At 40.8% G+C, this 19,198-nt stretch overlaps 1 protein-coding gene across 3 annotated transcripts in view; it reads left to right on the top strand.

Annotated features, from left to right (window-relative positions):
* Positions 1-6,937: 6,937 nt before the first annotated feature.
* TDRD5 (tudor domain containing 5) overlaps positions 6,938-19,198 on the top strand; it is a 105,960-nt gene continuing 93,699 nt past the window's right edge. The window contains exons 1-3 of one of the 3 annotated variants that reach the window (XM_020285470.2): positions 6,938-7,840; positions 8,367-8,774; positions 10,928-11,118. In XM_020285470.2, the coding sequence (XP_020141059.2) occupies positions 7,609-7,840; positions 8,367-8,774; positions 10,928-11,118 (831 nt within the window). In that variant the 5' untranslated portion in view covers positions 6,938-7,608. The remainder of the gene's footprint in view (positions 7,841-8,366; positions 8,775-10,927; positions 11,119-19,198) is intronic. The other 2 variants (XM_076000419.1, XM_076000420.1) reach the window with 2 other exon arrangements.

Raw genomic sequence — 19,198 nt, forward strand, 5'->3', positions numbered from 1 at the left:
CTTTTAAAATTTTAAATGGAGTCTTGAGTTTGCTTCCACAAATATAAATTTTATTTTTGAAATAGCGACATGAAATTTCTAGTCAAGACTTTTTAATAAGCTCTTTAAATTTTTGTTACCATTGATGAGACAAGCGTTTACACAATTTAAAAAGTTGTAAAAGCATCTTTACAATCACTTAAAAATTCATAACAGTTGAACTTAAAAAATCTAATTTCTTTCATCAACAAATGTAATTGTGGTATTTCTTGTGATAATAAGAATGGGTTTCAAATCTAATAATCTTTTCCTAACAAACCAATGACCAAGCGCTAGACAGCCTAGCAAGTGCATTGATGAGAGCGTCAAAGCGCCGAAGCAGATGCCACTGTGGGGGGGGGCAGGTGCCGCTGGGGGGTGTGGGGAGGGAGGCGCCGCTGCGGGGGCTGGGGGGGGCAGGCGCTGCGGGGGCTGGGGGGGGCAGGCGCCTCGGGTGGGGCAGGCACCAATGCGGGGAGCAGGCGCCGCTGCGGGGTGGGGGGGCACAGTTGCGGAGGAGGGCAGGCACAGCTGTGGGGGGCAGGCGCCGCTGGGGGGGGCACAGTTGCGGGGGGGGGCAGGCACTGCTGAGGGGGGGCAGGCGCTGCTGGGGTGGGGTGGGGAGGGAGGCGCCGCTGCGGGGGCGGGCGAGGGGGCAGGCGCCTCTGGGGGGGGCAGGCGCCGCTGCGGGGGGTGGGGGGGAGGTGCCGCTGTGGGGTGGCGCGGGCGCCGCTGCCGGGGGGCGGGGGCACAATTGGGGGGGCATGCACAGTTGCGGGGGGAGGGCAGGCACAGCTGCGGGGGGGCAGGCAGGAGCAACTGCAGGGCGAGGTCGGGCACCGAGCGCTGCCCTGTGCATTCTCCGTGGGCAACTTCACTGCGGATCAGGCCGGAAGCAGAAGTGAATTTTGGCAGTTTCTTGCGCAGATCAGTGATTATTGGATGGCTTTTATCAAGCCATCTGGAGGCCTGCGGACATGCCTGCTGACCCCACTTGGTTGGCTTCTGAAGTTCCTGGGTAGTCTGGGTGGAGGTTACTTTGTTCTGGAGGTTACTCCTGACCCCCAAGCTGGCCCTATAGGCTGAGAAAAACCACAGACTGCCCATCTGTAATCTATTCAGGGCAGGAGAGGTGGGAAACTGCTCTAGAGCACGCATCAGGGTCACTTGGAGTGCTTGTGAAAGCACAGATTGCTGGGCTCCATCCCCACAACCGCGCTTTCTGATGCAGCAGGTCTGGGATAGGGCCTGAGAATTTGTGTTTCTAACAAGTTACCGGGTGATGCTGTTGGTCCAGAACCACACTTTGAGAACCACTCTGAGACAGACAAAAGTGTTTTCTAAATACTCCATTTAAAGCAGCCCCAGTCTCACTGTCTTATCCTACTTTATTTTTCTTCAGAGCACTTATCACTTGACATTATATATTTTATTTGCTTAGTGCCTGTCCTTGGCAAGCAAAGGAAAACAAGACCTTTGTTTTATTCACTGTTATAGTCCTATCTTCTAGGACAGTGCCTGGCACGTAGTAGAAGCTAAACGATATTTGTGCTCAAATAAATGTAAGTTTTGGAAGGCATCAGCTAATGCTGAAACCATGAGTGAAAAAGGTCACCCAGGAAGAGGGGGAAGAGTAAAAAGAAGAGCCAAGGACAGACCCTCTATTAAATGTACACAGACAGTTAACCGAGTAACAAAAGTAGGCAATAGAACACACGGCTAGGAGCCAAGCTCAGTGCAGCAGCATCATAGAAACTCACAAAGAGATTTTCAGAAAGGGAGGGACAACTACAGTAAACAGTAGCAATCATCTAAGATGAAAGACCAAAAAGTCCATGAAACGCATCAATTAGAGGATTCATCATTGATGATTTGGGGAAAAGTAATTTAAGAAAGACGTCCTGAGTAGCAGGCCAATTGCTTTGGACTGAGTAGTGGATGGTGGATGAAAGAGTGGAAAAAACAGAGCATAAACAGTTGATTCCAGGATTTGGCTGCAAAGGAAAGGCTAGAGGGTGATGTGAGTCCAGAGAAAGTGTTTCTCTTACTCTTCCCTCTCCCTGTGTCTGTGTTGTATGTGAGAGAGAGAGAGATAAAAAGGATCAGAGAATAATTTTTTGTTATAGGAAAGGAATCTGTAAAGAGATGAACATACAGGATTGTGTCATAATAACCAAAGGACAGAGTCATGGTCCTAGAGGAGTTGGGGGGATAGAATCAACAGTAGGATGGATGACACCTCACCCACTGAGACCAGAGGGAAAGACAGGAGGGGGGCTAGTTTAGAGGCCTTAGCTGGAAGATGGGGGGGTTCATGTATGACAGCCTCCATTTTCTTTGGGGCTAGGAACAGGAATTGGGTAAGATTTGTAAGAGTGATGGCAAAGGCTCACAGTTATTGCTGGGGGAAATGAACTTGAACAATGGCATCACATGGCCTCAGATTGGGCATAATGGTAAAAAAAACTTTGGGAGGCAGGAATGTTCTATTGGTTCTACCACATGCTTGTAACTCACCATTCCCAATCATTCTTCAAAAGATTCTCTTATCCTTGTCATAAGGCTCCAGAAGTTTTAAACACACACACCTCATTACTGGCTGTTTTCTAAAGCAGGAATGCTGGTGGGAGCAACTGCAATTAAAATATACTCCCAGATGCAAGCAGGGAACAGAGAAGGCCATGTGGAGGCAGTTAATTATCAGAAGAAAAGTGGGCTGTGGTCATCAGAATAGGCAGCAAGGTGGAAAGCACATTGGGCTGACCCACAGAGCTTGCTGGTTGTGGTTAATTAATTGTAGGATCCCAAGGAATGAACTTAACAAACAACCCACTAAGTTTTTTTGATTTGTGTAACAAAAACAAACCAAAAGAAAAAACAAAACACACAGCTCTAGGTCTGGGGAGCAGAGGCCTCTTAGGAGTGAGAGATACAACTTATTACCCTATTCCCAGCACTAAGTCAGACTCCAGACTCAGAGACTTCTGAGCACAGCCCAAATATTCTTGAAGAGAGTTGCTGTAGGAATGTTGTATCTAAGAATGCATGCACATTTTCATCTCAGCCTTTCCCCAAAAGCCATGTGATCTTTAAAGATAACTACTCAGGAGAAAAGGAAATTCCTAAACATTTTAGTGACTATCACTTGCTAATTCCAAATGAACACTAAGGTCTGGGACCCAAAATGTCACTGCCTGCCATTAACATTTTCAGCTTATAGAGGTTAGGTGAATTTATGAACTGAATTCTGGCCCAAGTTCACCCTGGGGCAGCGCTAGAGAGACTGTGAATTCATCCTATAGTTATGGATCTGAGTTGCCAAGTGACTAGCTGAAATAGGTAATCTTAGCAACTGACAATTCCTACATTGGCACACTCATGCACGGAGTAAGGGCTATTCTGGTAGGAAGCACCAAGTGGGATGGCAAAACAGTACATTGAAAGCAGTGATCACAACCCTGGAGAACTGCAGAGATACCATGTTTCCCCAAAAATAAGACAGGGTCTTATATTTATTTTTCCTCAAGAAGACACCTAGGGCTTATTTTCAGGGGATGTGTTATTTTCCCCTCAAAGCCTCAGCTTGCAGCACACAAAGGATGGCTGGGACCTGACAGGGGGAGCCAACCTTGTTGGTGGGTCACCTCTAGGATAGTAGCTGTCATGATGGGGCAGATGAGAAGGGCTGCTGATCTTTCACCCCCCCCCCCCACTCCCGGCGACAAAATACATCTGCTGCGTAGCCACTCCCGTCAGTAGGTCCTATTTTCGGGGGAGGGTTTATATTTCACAAATGCTTAGAAATCCTGCTAGGGCTTATTTTATGGGTAGGTCTTATTTTCGGGAAACACAGTAAGTGTCACCACCAAAGGAGAGAAAGATGGGGCTGTGATGGTCCCCACTTCATTCTCATTAACTTCACAGGTCAGCCACCACAGAAGACATTATGGGTCATGGTTACTGTAGTAAACCCAATCAAGTGGTGACTCCAATGGTAGCCACTCTTCCCATTGGGGTTTCCTTAATGAAGCAACTTCAAAGAGCTCCTGACAGTTGATTTGTAGTTACTGATCTGGGACTTAGATCCAGATACCTTTTAAAAATCTTTCTCTTTTTCATATTATGTATCAGTAACTTTTTGATTTAATCATAAATTTTATATTTTATTTTTACTTTCTTATTCCCTTGTTCATGTCTATGTATGTTTCTTCACTTTAAAGTGGGGATCAAACCAGATGCAGTGGCTCACACCTCTAATCCCAGCTACTTGAGAGGCTTGAGCCCAGGAGTTGGAGATCAGCCTAGGCAATGTAGCAAGACACTGTCATATATATATAATGAGGATCATAATTGTACCTTTCTCAGACTTAATGGGAAGAAAATTAGATACTCTATGTAGAGAGCACATACTAAGTGCTCAATATCTGTTGCTTGTTATCATCTCAGATAATTGAGGATGAGAATCTAGGATTTCTTTTTTTTTTTTGATTCATGTTCATTTTGTAGGACTTATTTTCAAGTCATTAGTTGATAAACGTTTTGATTTCTTGCATGTCTGAAAATGTTTTTACTTTCCCACTTTAATGCTGGTTTGCCTAAAGGATTCCAGGTTCAGCTTGGAAGATATTGCCATTGAGAAGTTCAATGGCAATCTAACTTCCCTTGTTTTATAGGTAACATTTCTACATAAAATCTCTTGATTCCCTTTCTCCTAGGATTGAATGTTTTTTCATTAGTCATTCTAAGGACTCAAGTGGGCCCTTTTAATCTGAAGACTTGTGTTTTTGTTTAAACCTAGGACATTTTCTTATATTTAACCTCCCAACCCTCACCGCCATTCTTTCAGTTGTTTCTATTAACTTTTGTTATTCAGATGTTGCAATGTCTGGATCCATTTCCATGTCTTATAATTTTCTTTTTTGTTAATTTGTAAACTCAGCTCTGCCTATTCTGCTATAAACCAGTCCACAAATCTTGTTATTTTCTGTATTTCATGGATTCCTCAATACTCCTGGCTCACTGATGGGACATTTTGTTCCCTTGGACTTGTGAACTAAAATAAAATTTTAAGGCTCACCTCCCCCTCTGGCTGACTAAATGGACCCCCTCATGGCCAAAGGAATATACTAAAACTAAATTGTCTGCCAGGAGGAGGGAGGTCAGAAATGCCTCATCATGCCCCCCTCCCTTCTTGGGGACATCCTTTGTAACCCATTAACAGGCCTAACTGTATGCAAGACAAACCTACAGGCTCTCAATTTACACAATAAATCTATGTCAGGTGACTTATCTCTAATAACAGCTCCTTAAGTTAAAACATTCCAAGCCTTTAGGCAAAGCTTCATGTCTTTAACCAATTATAAGCCAAAGAATCTTTAAACCCAACTATAACCTGTAAGCTCCCCCCTCCTTAGAGATGGCCCACCTTTTCAGGCCAAGCCAATGTTTGCCTCCCACGTATTGATTGATGACTTTACCTGTAACTCCTGTCTTCATGAAATGTATAAAACTAAACTGTAACCCAGCCATAGCGAGTCCACTTGCTCAAGGCTTCTTAGAAGTGGCTCTGGGTCATGATCCTCAAATTTGGCTCAGAATAAACTTCTTTCAAATATTTTAGAGTTTGGATTTTTTCCATCCACAATTTGTCAATGGAAAAAAAGCCAAACTCTGTAAAATAATTTTAAAGAGATTTATTCTGAGCCAAATTTGAGGACCATGACCCAGAGCCACTTCCAAGAGGCCTTGAGCAAGTGGATTCGCTATGGCTGGGTTACAGTTTAGTTTTATACATTTCATGAAGACAGGAGTTACAGGTAAAGTCATCAATCAATACGTGGGAGGCAAACATTGGCTTGGCCTGAAAAGGTGGGCCATCTCTAAGGAGGGGGGAGCTTACAGGTTATAGTTGGGTTTAAAGATTCTTTGGCTTGTAATTGGTTAAAGACATGAAGCTTTGCTTAAAGGCTTGGAATGTTTTAACATAAGGAGCTGTTATTAGAGATAAGTCACCTGACATAGATTTGTTGTGTAAATTGAGGACCTGCAGGTGTGTCTTGCATACCCTAGGCCTGTTAATGGGTTACAAAGGATGTCCCCAAGAAGGGAAGGGGGCATGATGAGGCATTTCTGACCTCCCTCCTCCTGGCAGATAATTTAGTTTTAGTATATTCCTTTGGCCATGAGGGGGTCCATTTCGTCAGCCATGGGGTGGGGGGTGAGCCTTAAAATTTTATTTTAGTTCAGACTTTAAAATTTTTTTTATTATGTCATGGGATTTTAGGCAGAAGACAAGGTAGACGTGTGTCCTCAGTTCTCTTAATTGATTCAGATTCTTTGGTTTGTCTTGCTTCCTTAATTATGCATTTTAAGGTAAATGTTTTTGTACTATGCCTATTTCTATTATCTTTTAAACTACTGTTTTCTGGTTTTCAAGGAGTTTATAAATCTGGTTCATTCCACCAAACTAACTGGATGAGAATCTCTGCTCATCAGACCTGGGCTTCTTTTTTCCCCCTTAACCAGCTCCACAGGTGATTCTAGGAACACTCTGGTTAAGAACCACGCGGCCTCCTTCCCTCCCCGCCGCCTGCCCCAAGGTGGGAGGCCGCAGCCCGGGTCCCTGTCCAGGGAGGGGGTGGTGAGGGTTCCACGTGCCCCGGCCCCACCTCGCATCTTTGAACCGCGCTGGAGGAGCTGGGGGTGATCCCAGAAGGTGGCCCACGCCTCCTAGGAACCAGCCCAAGCGGTCTGGCGACTAGGAAGGCCCCACACCTCACCTCAGCAGCCAGTCCTGCCTAACAGTCTCACCGGCCACGTGCCCTCAGCGGAACTCTGCGGCTAGCACGCCCGCGGCACTTAGGGCTCTGGTGCGCAGGCGCGGCTGGCCGGCGGCTACTCTTCGCCGCCGCTCGCGGGAGAGCGCCCCCGACTCTCCTCAGCGCGCAACGGCAGCGCCGGCGCAGGGGCGACACTGGTTAGGGACAGCAAGACAGTGCTGGGCGGGAAAGGGGTACTACTTGCCGCCCTCCCGCCTGCCTTTTCCCATCAGGTCTCGGCCAGCCGCGGAGGCAGGCGGAGGGGCACGCCCCACTCTCGCTCGGGGCGGTGAGAGACGTTGGGGGCCTGGAAGGGGAGCCCTGTCCCGGCCCGTGGGGAGAGGGCGGGCGAAGCCTGGTTGTTGACTTCGGTAAGAAGAAGCGGGGAGCCTTCCCGTCGGTTGGCGGTGGAGAAAGTGTGCAAGGGGAGTCTTTACGTTGGGCCCTCTCCTTGCATTGGCGTAGGTGGTATTGTGTTTGCCTCGCTTCTTTCTTCCCAAAGAGTCGAGGAGAGTCTGTTAGTGTCCAAGTTTACATTGGAGAATGACGCCTCAAACACTAGTGGCAGTGATTGCTCTAGACACATGTAGGGTAACCAACACAGGGTTTGAATTGTGTGGGGGCCACCCTCACAGTATTGCTTCTGCCTTATCTCAAAACTCTCATCTCAGTCGTTTACATTCCACTATAGGTTGTTAAAAAAATTTTTTTTTATGGGTTTGCCTGCTGTTCCTCATGAGCAATGTGTCTGTCTTAAATCCTGTAGGGTGCAATGTCGGAACAAGAGCGTATACAAGAATGCCTGAGGAAAGAAATAAGGTCACTTCTCATTTCCACTAAAGATGGTTTGACCCCACAGCAGTTGGAAAAGGAGTACCTCTTGATGGTTGGCAGCCATCTACCACTTCGAGTCCTTGGGTATCGGTCCACTATGGAGCTGGTGTTGGACATGCCTGATGTTGTTAGTGTCTGCCCCTGTGTGGATGGTACTGTAATATTAAAAGGTAGGCTTAAGATTTTTTAAGGTCTATAAACTTTGTAATAAAAATAATCACTTAGTAAAGAATTGTTCTAGTTCTGCAATTATCCCAGGCAGAGGATTTTAATTTGCTGGGGGAGGAGGAAATCATAGGTACCTGTGAAATTGTGGACAAAGTTAGAGCCTTAGCAAGATGGAGAAACCATTCCCCATACAAATGTGCATTCACAGAAACTACATTTGCATGTAATTTCAGGTTATTGTACCTTAAGTCGGAGAGACATAACAATAGAATTTCTTAATTATAAAAACATGTTTTAAATTCCATGAAGCACAAAAAAACCATTGTAGGGATGATACATGGGTTCTCTGTTCATCAGCTGGTAATGGAGCTAGTAAGTTGTTGCCCAAAATGCAGTAAATGGAGGAATCATGGGTTCATGTTTGTTGTGCTACAGTTTCTTGGAAAGTTAACTGCATAAGCACAGATACAGAGGATAAAGAAGGAAATAAGTTTTTCATCTATGATTTCTTTTTTCACATCTCCTTAGCCATTCCAGATGAATCCACCAAAGGAATAGCAAGTTTAGTTGCAAAACAGAGGAGCAGCCATAAGGTTCAAAGCTCCATGCAGAAGGGAAGGGCCAGTGTGTGTTCCGGGGCAAGCTCCCGTCGGCGAGTACCTTACCGAGGAAGGGTTCCCCCTATTCTTCCCGCTGTTGTGAAGAGTGAGTTGAAAGACCTGTTGGCGTTATCTCCTGTTCTCCTTTCTGATTTTGAAAAGGCATTTGCCAAGAGATTTGGACGATCGTTCCAATATGTGCAATATGGATTCCTCTCTATGTTTGAAGTGCTGAATGCAGCTTCGGATATCATTTCTGTAGAGCAGACCAGAGCAGGTTCTTTGTTGACACTAAAGAAGAGTGTACCAGAGGACAAGCAGAGAGGATGGTCAGCAGGTAAGCATGTTAGCTTTAATGATTGTACTGTGGATCAGTAGATGTTGGAGCAATCTGGCACATATAGAGGTGTGTAAAGGCTAAGCTCCATGAGTTTGTTAAAATTGAAACCTGGCCCTACCACTTTCTAGTTGAGTGATCTCAGGCAAGTTACCTAATTTGTCTAAGTCTTAGTTTCCTTTATCTCTAAAGTAGAAATAATAATAATTGCCTCTTGGGGTTGTGCTGAGGACCTTACATGAAGTTTGTAAAGTGCCTGGAATTTAGTAAGCTCATAATAAGTGGTAGCTATTATTAAAAACAAAATATCAGCTCTCAAACACTGTAAATGAACTTTACATGACTATATGTTCATGTAAACAAGATATAGAAGATGAAATGTTAAATACTAAAAGAAAAACATTATTAGCATTAGCCCATCTGATCTTTGCTATCACTGGGTATATTCTAGGAAGCACTTAAATAATTTATATAGTGCAATGATAACCACCTTATTTGTATAGAATTTTATCTTGGATTCTTATTACCATACTAAGTAGAGTGAATAACCTTTCCTAATATTAATAGCTAAGGAAACCAAAGCTCAGGAAAGTTAAATGTCTTTTCCAAAGTCACATGGCTAGCAAAGTGGTACAGCTGGGGTTAGATACCAAGCTCTTATTACTGCTCATCCAGTGCTTTTTGACCCATTTGTTGTATCTATTAAAGGCTCAAAAGACCAATATGATCATTTGTATAGTATCTCCCTATAGATACAGAGTTTATACACTGAGCATATGGGGAACCTATTTGGGAGAATTCTATGCCTATTTCAGTGATTTTTTTTTTCTTATTCTCCAAAATCTGCATTTAGATTAATTTAGGTGAACTATGATAATGTGTCACAAGTTTAACAAACCAATATTTACACTGTGGTGGGTAATGAAGTTTGAGGATATACTTTGATCAGGGAAGGCTGTGGAGGCCACTAAGTGTTTCAAGTCTTGACTTCAACCTTGTCTTGATGTTTTCAAATGTTCTTGATGTTTTCAAATTTAGGGAAATTAACTCATAATATTTATTAGATTTACAAGAGGTTGATTTTTTTTTATAAACCAGTTTGCCAATTTATTGAATAGTGAGGGTGGATATTCCTTCTAAGTGACTGGATTGCTCATGTTCCCTATCCATGGGACCACCTTCCTATCATCAGGATACCTTTCAAGTAACTGGTTTTTTTTGTGTGTGAACTTGACCTTAGGGTAAAGAAAGAGCTAGGCCATGGTGCGTCCAGTGATATATCTTTCATGTCGTGCAACAGAATACACTTCTACAGTGGTATTTCCCCTTCCTATAAATCTTGAAGAAAGAAATTTATACTCTAGAACAATATCTTTTTTTTTTTTTTTTTTTGAGACAGAGTCTCGGTTTGTTGTCCAGGCTAGAGTGAGTGCCGTGGCGTCAGCCTAGCTCACAGCAACCTCAAACTCCTGGGCTCGAGCGATCCTGCTGCCTCAGCCTCCCGAGTAGCTGGGACTACAGGCATGCGCCACCATGCCCGGCTAATTTTTTATATATATATATCAGTTGGCCAATTAATTTCTTTCTATTTATAGTAGAGACGGGGTCTCGCTCTTGCTCAGGCTGGTTTTGAACTCCTGACCTTGAGCAATCCGCCCGCCTCGGCCTCCCAGAGTGCTAGGATTACAGGCGTGAGCCACCACACCCGGCCTAGAACAATATCTTTTTATCTGTAGCTTTTCATTGCCCCCCCCCACCCCATACTAGTAGGTGGTTGTCCTGTTGGAGAAGCATAGTTCTAAGCAGATTCATTACTTAAGAGACTTTTTGGTTTCCTAAATGGGATACAGCTTTTTAGATTTTTACTAATTAAAGGCCTACCGCTCTGTAACTATATTCAGGTGACAGGAAGTGAGTTTTAGTCCCAGTTTTTTCTGTAATAAACATATCTCTTGGCTTTCTGTGGCTGACTAATCACTGGTACTGTATGTAAGTTTTATTGGTTTAATATAAAAATGTAAGCTTTCTTTCCTTAATTTTTATTTCTAGGTTGAGGACAGTTAGTACACACTAGCCTTTAAAAATAACCACCAGAAAATAAACTAGAAATTGCTATTGACAATTTTTCTTTCTTCTTCTATTACTCACGAAAGGCAAAATTTTTACCCAGCCACTTAGAATGAAACAAGGGTCATACTCCACAGGCTTCCCAGTAGCAAAGGCACGCTTTTCACAGCCTACTTCAAACATGGGACCACCGAAGCAAATACTGAACATGGAAAAGACTGCCAAGTTAAATGTAGTGGAGACTTCAAGACTGAATCACACTGCAAAATTAAACCAGGTGAGATATCTGAGTTTAGGGATATAAATATACTTTAAAATATTTTTTTAAGCTCTGTGGTGTTATCACTTAGATCTGATGGAAGGCTGACTTAAAAATTGAAGGCATTTATTTCAGATTTGCCTAAGCATTTCCTCTGGTTCTGTGGATTAGTAAGTAGTGAGAGGTGTCAGTGAGGGAAAAGTACAATTTTATCAATTGGATGGTTTCTACTGTTTTCTGCAGATGACTCCCAAATCTGTATCTCTAGTTCCAGCTAATCACTAAAGTTATAGAAACATATTTGCAACTTACCTCATGAATATCTTCACCTGAATGGCTGGCCCTGAGCACCACAATCCTGGTATTTTTCTGTAACTGTAATTCTGAAGGACTTTGACAAAAAACTAATAGAATATAGCCAGTAAAGACCTGATAAAATTACCAGGTTAAATAGAGCTCAGAATAAGCACATGGAAATTTAGACCAAGACATAAAAGTGCCTTATTTCTATAACTTAAAATTAGCTTCAGTAGCATACTTTGCATGTAGTAAAATTTACCCATTTTAAATGTACATTTGAGTTTTGACTAATATCTAGTCATATTATCACCATCAAAAAAATCCAGAACATTTCCATCATCCCCCAAAAGTTCCTTCATGCTACTTTGTAGTCTCTTTCCCCAAATGCAGCCACAGATAACCACTGCTTTTTACAACTATAATTTTGACTCTCCAAGAATTTCATATAGATAGAATGAAACATCTAATTTTTTTTTATTTCAGCATATTACAGGGGTACAAATGTTTAGCTTACATATATTACCTTTGCCCCACCAGAGTCAGAGCTTTAAGCATGTCCATCCCCGAGATGGTTCGCACTGCATCCATTAGGTGTGAATATAACCATCCCCTCCCCCCTCCCCTCTGCCTGACACCTGATGAATGTTACTACCATAGTGCATATGTGTTGACCAATTAATACCAATTTGATGGTGAATACATGTGGTGCTTTTTGTTCCATTCTTGTGATGCTTCACTTAGCAGAATGGGCTCCAGCTCTATCTAGCATATTACAAGAGGTGCTAGATCACCATTGTTTTTTGTGGCTGAATATACTCCATGGTATACATATACCGTGTTTTATTAATCCACTGATGTATCAATGGGTTGTTTCCACATCTTTGCAATTGTGAATCTTTAACTTAGTAAGATACTTTTGAGATTCATCCAAGTTGTGCATATTAGTAGTTTGTTTCCTTTTGTTGTTTAGTAGTAGTCCATTGTACTGATATACCTCAATTTGTTGTCCATTCCCCATTAAATGATATTTGGGTGGTTTCCTGTTTGGGCCTTTACTAGTAAAGCTGCTAAGCATACACTTTGTACGAATGTAGTTCATTTTTCTTAGGTAAATACCTAGGAATTGGATTACTGGGTCATAGTAAGTGCATGTTTAACTTATAAGAAGTTACTACTATTTTCCAAAGTGGTTTTATGATTTTACTTTCCTATAAGTTACGTACGAGAGTTCTAGTTGCTCCATCTCTTTAACATTTAGTATTGTCAATCTCTAATATGTCAGCTATTTGAATGGATATGTATTGCGATCTCATTTTGGTTTTAAGTTGGATTATAATAATGATTCTGAACATCTTTTCATATGCATACTTATCACTTGTATATCTTTTTTGAAGTGTCTATTCAAATATTTAGCTCATTTAAAAACCTTGGGTTGTATTATTGGAAGAATTTGTATATTCTAGATCTAAGTCTTTTATCAGAGATATGTTTTACAGATATTTTCTCCCTGTTTGCCTCTTCATTTTCTTAATCTTGTTTTTTGTGGAGAAGTCTTTTTTTGATGAAGTCTAATTCATATTTTTCTCTTATGGTTCTTGACTGCCGAATAGATCTTAATCCAAAGTCACAAAAACGTTCTTGTGTGTGTTTTTCTAAAAGTTGTATGGTTTTAAGTCTTATATTTAAATGGATTATCCATTTCAAGTTAATTTTCATATAAAGTACCAGGTATGGATCAAAGTTTTCTGCATGTATTAATAGCCAATTATTCTAGGACTACCTTATTACTTTGGCACCTCTGTCAGATCTGTTGACCTCATATATGTGTCATTCTATTTTAGAACTCTGTTTGTTTATCTCCACCTTGTGTCCTTTTGCTAATACCATGCTGTCTTGATTACTGTAGCTTTATAATATCTTAATCATATACAGTTATGTGTCACTTAATGACAGGGATACGTTCTGAGAAATATGTCATTAGGCAATTTCATTGTTGTGCATACATCATAGAGTTTACTTACACAAACCTAGGTGGTATAGCTTGCTACACGACTCATTGCTCCTGGGCTACAAAGCTGTAGAGAGGGTGTTAATTGTACTGGATACTGTAGACAGTTGTAACACAATGGTAAGTATTTGCATATCCAAACATAAAAAAAGTAAGTATACTGTATGGCAAAAATACAGTATTATAATCTTTTTTTTTTTTTTGTTTTGTTTTGTTTTGTTTTTTTTTTTGAGACAGAGTCTCACTTTGTTGCCCGGGCTAGAGTGAGTGCCGTGGCGTCAGCCTAGCTCACAGCAACCTCAATCTCCTGGGCTCGAGTGATCCTTCTGCCTCAGCCTCCCGGGTAGCTGGGACTACAGGCATGCGCCACCATGCCCGGCTAATTTTTTCTATATATATTAGTTGGCCAATTAATTCCTTTCTATTTATAGTAGAGACGGGGTCTCGCTCGGGCTGGTTTTGAACTCCTGACCTTGAGCAATCCGCCCGCCTCGGCCTCCCAAGAGCTAGGATTACAGGCGTGAGCCACAGCGCCCGGCCCAGTATTATAATCTTAAGGGACCACTACTATATATGTGGTCCATTGACTGAATTGTCATTACGCAGTACTTGGCTGTGGTTAAATCCTGTGACTTTCTTTTTCAAAAGTGCTTTGGATGCTGCAGGTTCTTTGCATTTCCATATTCCTTTAATTTGATATAAGTCAGCTTGTCAGTTTCTACTAAAAATAAGGTTGTGATTTTTATTAGAATTGCATTGGGTCTATAGATAAATTCGGGTAGGGGGGATGACACCTTAACAATATTGAGCTCATTGACTCAAGAGCATGGTATTTCTCTTTATTTAGGTCTTTAAATTCTCTGTGATGTTTTACTTTCAGCGCATAAGGCTTGTATATATTTATGCCTTACATCTGTGATAGTGATAGACATGATATTGATAATCCTGATCCTGAGTAAGCCTAGGCTAATATGTGTGTCTTAGCTTTTAACAAAAAAAGTTTAAAAAGTAAAAAAAATTAAAAAATAGAAAACTAATGGAATAAGTATATGAAGAATATTTTTGTACAGTTGTACAATGGGTTTGTTTTAAGCTAAGTGTTATTACAAAAGTCAAGGTTTATAAAGTAAATTTATAGTAAGCTAAGGTTAATTACTGAAGAAATATTTTTTTTTTTTTTTTTTTTTTTTTTTTGAGACAGAGTCTCACTTTCTTGCCTAGGCTAGAGTGAGTGCCGTGGCATCAGCCTAGCTCGCAGCAACCTCAAACTCCTGGGCTCAAGCAATCTTCCTGCCTCAGCCTCCCGAGTAGCTGGGACTACAGGCATGCGCCACCTTGCCCGGCTGATTTTTATATTATATATATTAGTTGGCCAATTAATTTCTTTCTATTTTTATGGTAGAGACGGGGTCTCGCTCAGGCTGGTTTTGAACTCCTGACCTTGAGCAATCCGCCCACCTCGGCCTCCCAGAGTGCTAGGATTACAGGCGTGAGCCACCGCGCCCGGCCTGAAGAAATATTTTTATAAAGAGTGTAACCTAAGTATATGGTGTTTATAAAGTCTACAGTAGCATACAATAATGTCCAAGGTCTTCACGTTCACTCACCACTCACTCACCCAGAGCAACTTCCAGTCCCACGAGCTTCATACATAGTAAGTGCCTTGTATCATTTTTTATCTCTTATACTATATTTTTACTGTTCTATGTTTAGATAAGTTTAGATACACAAATACTTACTTACTGTTGTATTACAATTGCCTACAATATTTAGTACAGCAACAAACATACTGTATAGGTTTGTGGCCTAGGAGCAACAGGCTTTACCAAATAGCCTCGGTGTGTAGCAGGCTATACCATCTAGGTTTGTATAAGAATGCTCTATTATGATTGCCTAACAATGCATTTCTTACGACATATCCCCATTGTTAAGTGATGCATGACTATATCTTTCAAAGAACAAGCTTTTGGTTTTATTGATATATTTTTCTTTTTCTGTTTACTAGTTCATTGATTTGTATATACCAATTTGATGGTGAGTACATGTGGTGCTTGTTTTTCTATTTTTGTGATTCTTAGTAGAATTGGCTCCAGCTCTATTCAGGATAATACTAGAAGTGCTAGATCACCATTGTTTTTTGTGGCTGAGCAGAACTCCATGGTATACATATACCACATTTTATTAATCCACTCACGTATTGATGGGCACCTGGGTTGTTTCCACATCTTTGAAATTATGAATTAAGCTGCTGTAAGTATTCTAGTGCAGATGTCTTTTTCATAAGAATGTCTATTTTTCCTTTGGGTAGATGCCCGGTAATGGGATTGCTGGATCAAATGGTAGTTCTAGTTTTAACTCTTTGAGGTATCTCCATATAACTTTCCATGGAGGTTGTACTAGTTGGCAGTCCCACCAGCCGTGTATGAGTGTTCTTATCTCTCCGTATCCATGCCAGCATTTATTGTTTGGAGACTTTTTGATAAAAGCCATTCTCATTGGAGTTAAGTGATATCTCATTGTGGTTTTGGTTTGCATTTCCCTGATGATCAGAGATGTTGAGCATTTTTTCATATGTATGTTGGCTATTAGTCTGTCATCTTTTGAAAAATTTTCGTTCATGTCTATTGCCCACTTTTTAATGGGATTGTTTGAGTTTTTGTTTTTTTTTTTTGATAGTGTAAGAAACCTACGACAGTAAATTTGAATTTCCTCTCTTCCATCTTTTGCTTGATATGTTTTAATTCTAATGTGATATGTGTCTTTAAATGTTTTTGCTTCAAAGATATTTTTACTTACCTTAAATAATACTTATTTTAATAATAAAATATTTATTGAAAAAAGTAAATTTGTTTAATAGACAGGGTCTTACTCTGTTTCCCAGGCTGGAGTGCAGTGGCATGATCAGAGCTCACTGCAACCTCAAACTCCCTGACTCAAGGGGTCCTCTCACTTCAGCCTCCTGAGTCCTCCACCATGCCCAGCTAATTTTTTTTTTTTTTTTTTTGTAGAGATGGAGTCTTGCTGTGTTGCCCAGGCTGATCTCAAACTGCTGACCTCAAGCAGTCTTCCTGCCTTGGTCTCCCAAAATGCTGGAATTACAGGCATGAGCCACTGAGCTGACCAAAAGTCAATTTTTATAAAATGAAAAATGAAAAAAAACCCTGTTTACCCACATTTATTATTTCTGATGCTCTTGAATCCTTTGTGTCCAAATTTCCCTCTAGTATAATTTTCTTTCTGCCTGGAAAATTTTAACATGTGCTCTAAGATAAATCTGTTGGTAGTGAATATTCTCAGCTTCTATTTATCTGAAAGTCTTTTGTCTTCATTTTTGAAATATAATTTTGCTGGGTATAGAATTCTAGTTTGATAGTTCCCCCTCCCTTTTAGCACTTCAGAGATGTTATTGTATTGTTTTCTTGGCTGCATGATTTCTGATTATAAATCCATAGTAATTCTTCTGTGCATGGTGTGTTTTTTCCCCTCTGAAGCTTCCAGGATTTTTCTTTGTGATTGGTTTTCTGCAATTCAATTCTAGTGTCCCTTGGTATAGTTTTATTTTTCTCCTGCCTGGGATTCATTAAGCTTCTTGTATTATTGAGCTTCTTACATATGGGTTTATAATTTCCATGAAATCTGGAAAATTTTTCTTTAATATTCTCTTTTCTTCTAGGGTTACACCTATTTTAGGCTGCTTATTATTTTCTTGGAGGTGACTGGTGCTCTTTTTCTTTTTCTTTCTTTGTAATTCTCTTTTTCCCCCACTATGTGTTTCATTTTGGATAGTTTCAGTTGCTAATTTCAAATTAATTGATCTTTCCTTAAGAATCTAACCTCCTAATCCCATCCAGATTATTTTTCGTTCTAGATATTGCATTTTTAATCTCTAGATGTTCCACTTAGGTTTTCTTGTTTTGTTTTGTTTTCCTGTTTCCTCAGTGTCTTGTTAACACTTAGTCTTTTTTATATCCTCCATTTTTCTCTTCATTGTATTCATGCTTTCCTTATATATGTGATATTATTTATGAGATTTATAATAACTGTTTTAATGAGCTTGCCTAATTTTATCATCTGTGTCATTTCTGGGTCTTTTTCCTCCGTGATGTGATCATATCTTTTTTTTTTTTTTTTTTTTTTTTTTGAGACAGAGTCTCGCTTTGTTGCCCAGGCTAGAGTGAGTGCCGTGGCGTCAGCCTAGCTCACAGCAACCTCAAACTCCTGGGCTCGAGGGATCCTTCTGCCTCAGCCTCCCGAGTAGCTGGGACTACAGGCGTGAGCCACCATGCCCGGCTAATTTTTTATATATATATCAGTTGGCCAATTAATTTCTTTCTATTTATAGTAGAGACGGGTCTCGCTCTTGCTCAGGCTGGTTTTGAACTCCTGACCTTGAGCAATCCGCCCGCCTCGGCCTCCCAAGAGCTAGGATTACAGGCGTGAGCCACCGCGCCCGGCCTGATCATATCTTTTTACCTCTTGCATGGCTAGTAGCTTTTGATTGGATGCCAGAGGTTGTGAATTTTTCATTATTGGTTTTACATAGTAAGTTACTTGGACTCAGTTTGATCATTTTGAATTTTTATTTTTTAAGCTTTATCAGGATGGGTGCTATGATTGAATTCTCCCAAAATTTGTGTGTTTAAGCCATAACCTCCAATATGTTGGGAAGTAATTAGGGTTAGATAAAGTCATAGAGGTGGGGTCCTCATGATGGGATGAGTGACCTTATAAAAAGAAGCACTAGAGAGCTAGCTTTCTCTCCATGTGGACACATTGAGAAAAGGCCATGCAAGCACACAGCAAGAAGATTTACAGTCAAGAATGACAGTCCTCACCAGGAACCATTTGGGTAGAACAGATTGAATAGCCTTTATCTAAAATGCTTGGGTCTGAAAGTTTCAGATTTCAGATTTTTTTGAATTTTTATGCACAAAATGGTACCTTGGAGATGAGAAAGGTTCAAATAACCTTTCACTTATGTTTCATATACACCCTATGTCCATAGCTTAAAGGTAATTTTATACAATATTTTTAATAATTTTGTGCATGAAACAGTTGACTCTTGGCTGTGACCCATCACATGAAGTCAGGTATGGAATTTTACATTTGTGATACCATGTTGGTACTCAATTTCAGATTTTGGAGCAATTTAGATTTCACATTTTTACATTTGGGATGTTCAGCCTTTATCTTGATCTTGGACTTTTCAGCCTCTAGAACTGTAAGAAAATAAATTTCAGTTGTTTTAAGCTACCTTGCCTATGATATTTTGTTATGGCAGCCTGAACAGACCAAGACTGTGGGTCCAGAATAGCCTTTAGTCTAGGGCTAATTTGGCCCTACCCCTGAGGCATTACCTTTCTAAGGATTTGACTCAATGTGTTTAAGAGATACTCCTAACTGTCTAGTGGAAGCATTTTTCCAAGCCCTGTGTAAGCTCTGTATTGTTTGTCCTATTGCTTCTTGTTGTTTGTTTCCCCAGCTTCAAAGAACTTCTTCCAATTTCCATAGATCAGTATTCATCAGAAACTTAAGGGCGTTCCTCTGCACAACCCCAGAGCTGTTTCTCTCTGTACCACTTCTCCTCTGCACACTCAGTTCTGTAAACTTTAGCATCTTTGTTGTTCCCAAACTCTGATGTCTCCTCAACTCATCTAGACCACCAGGCTTTGTTTCTATTACTTCTTTCTAAAAACTCTCCAGGCTGTAAGGTGGGACGGTTCAAGGCTCACCTCTCAGTTTTGCACTATCCGTTATTCAACATCTGTAAACTATTGTTTATATATTTTC

This window comes from Microcebus murinus, chromosome 2, assembly GCF_040939455.1.
Source record: "Microcebus murinus isolate Inina chromosome 2, M.murinus_Inina_mat1.0, whole genome shotgun sequence".
Lineage (NCBI taxonomy): Eukaryota > Metazoa > Chordata > Mammalia > Primates > Cheirogaleidae > Microcebus > Microcebus murinus.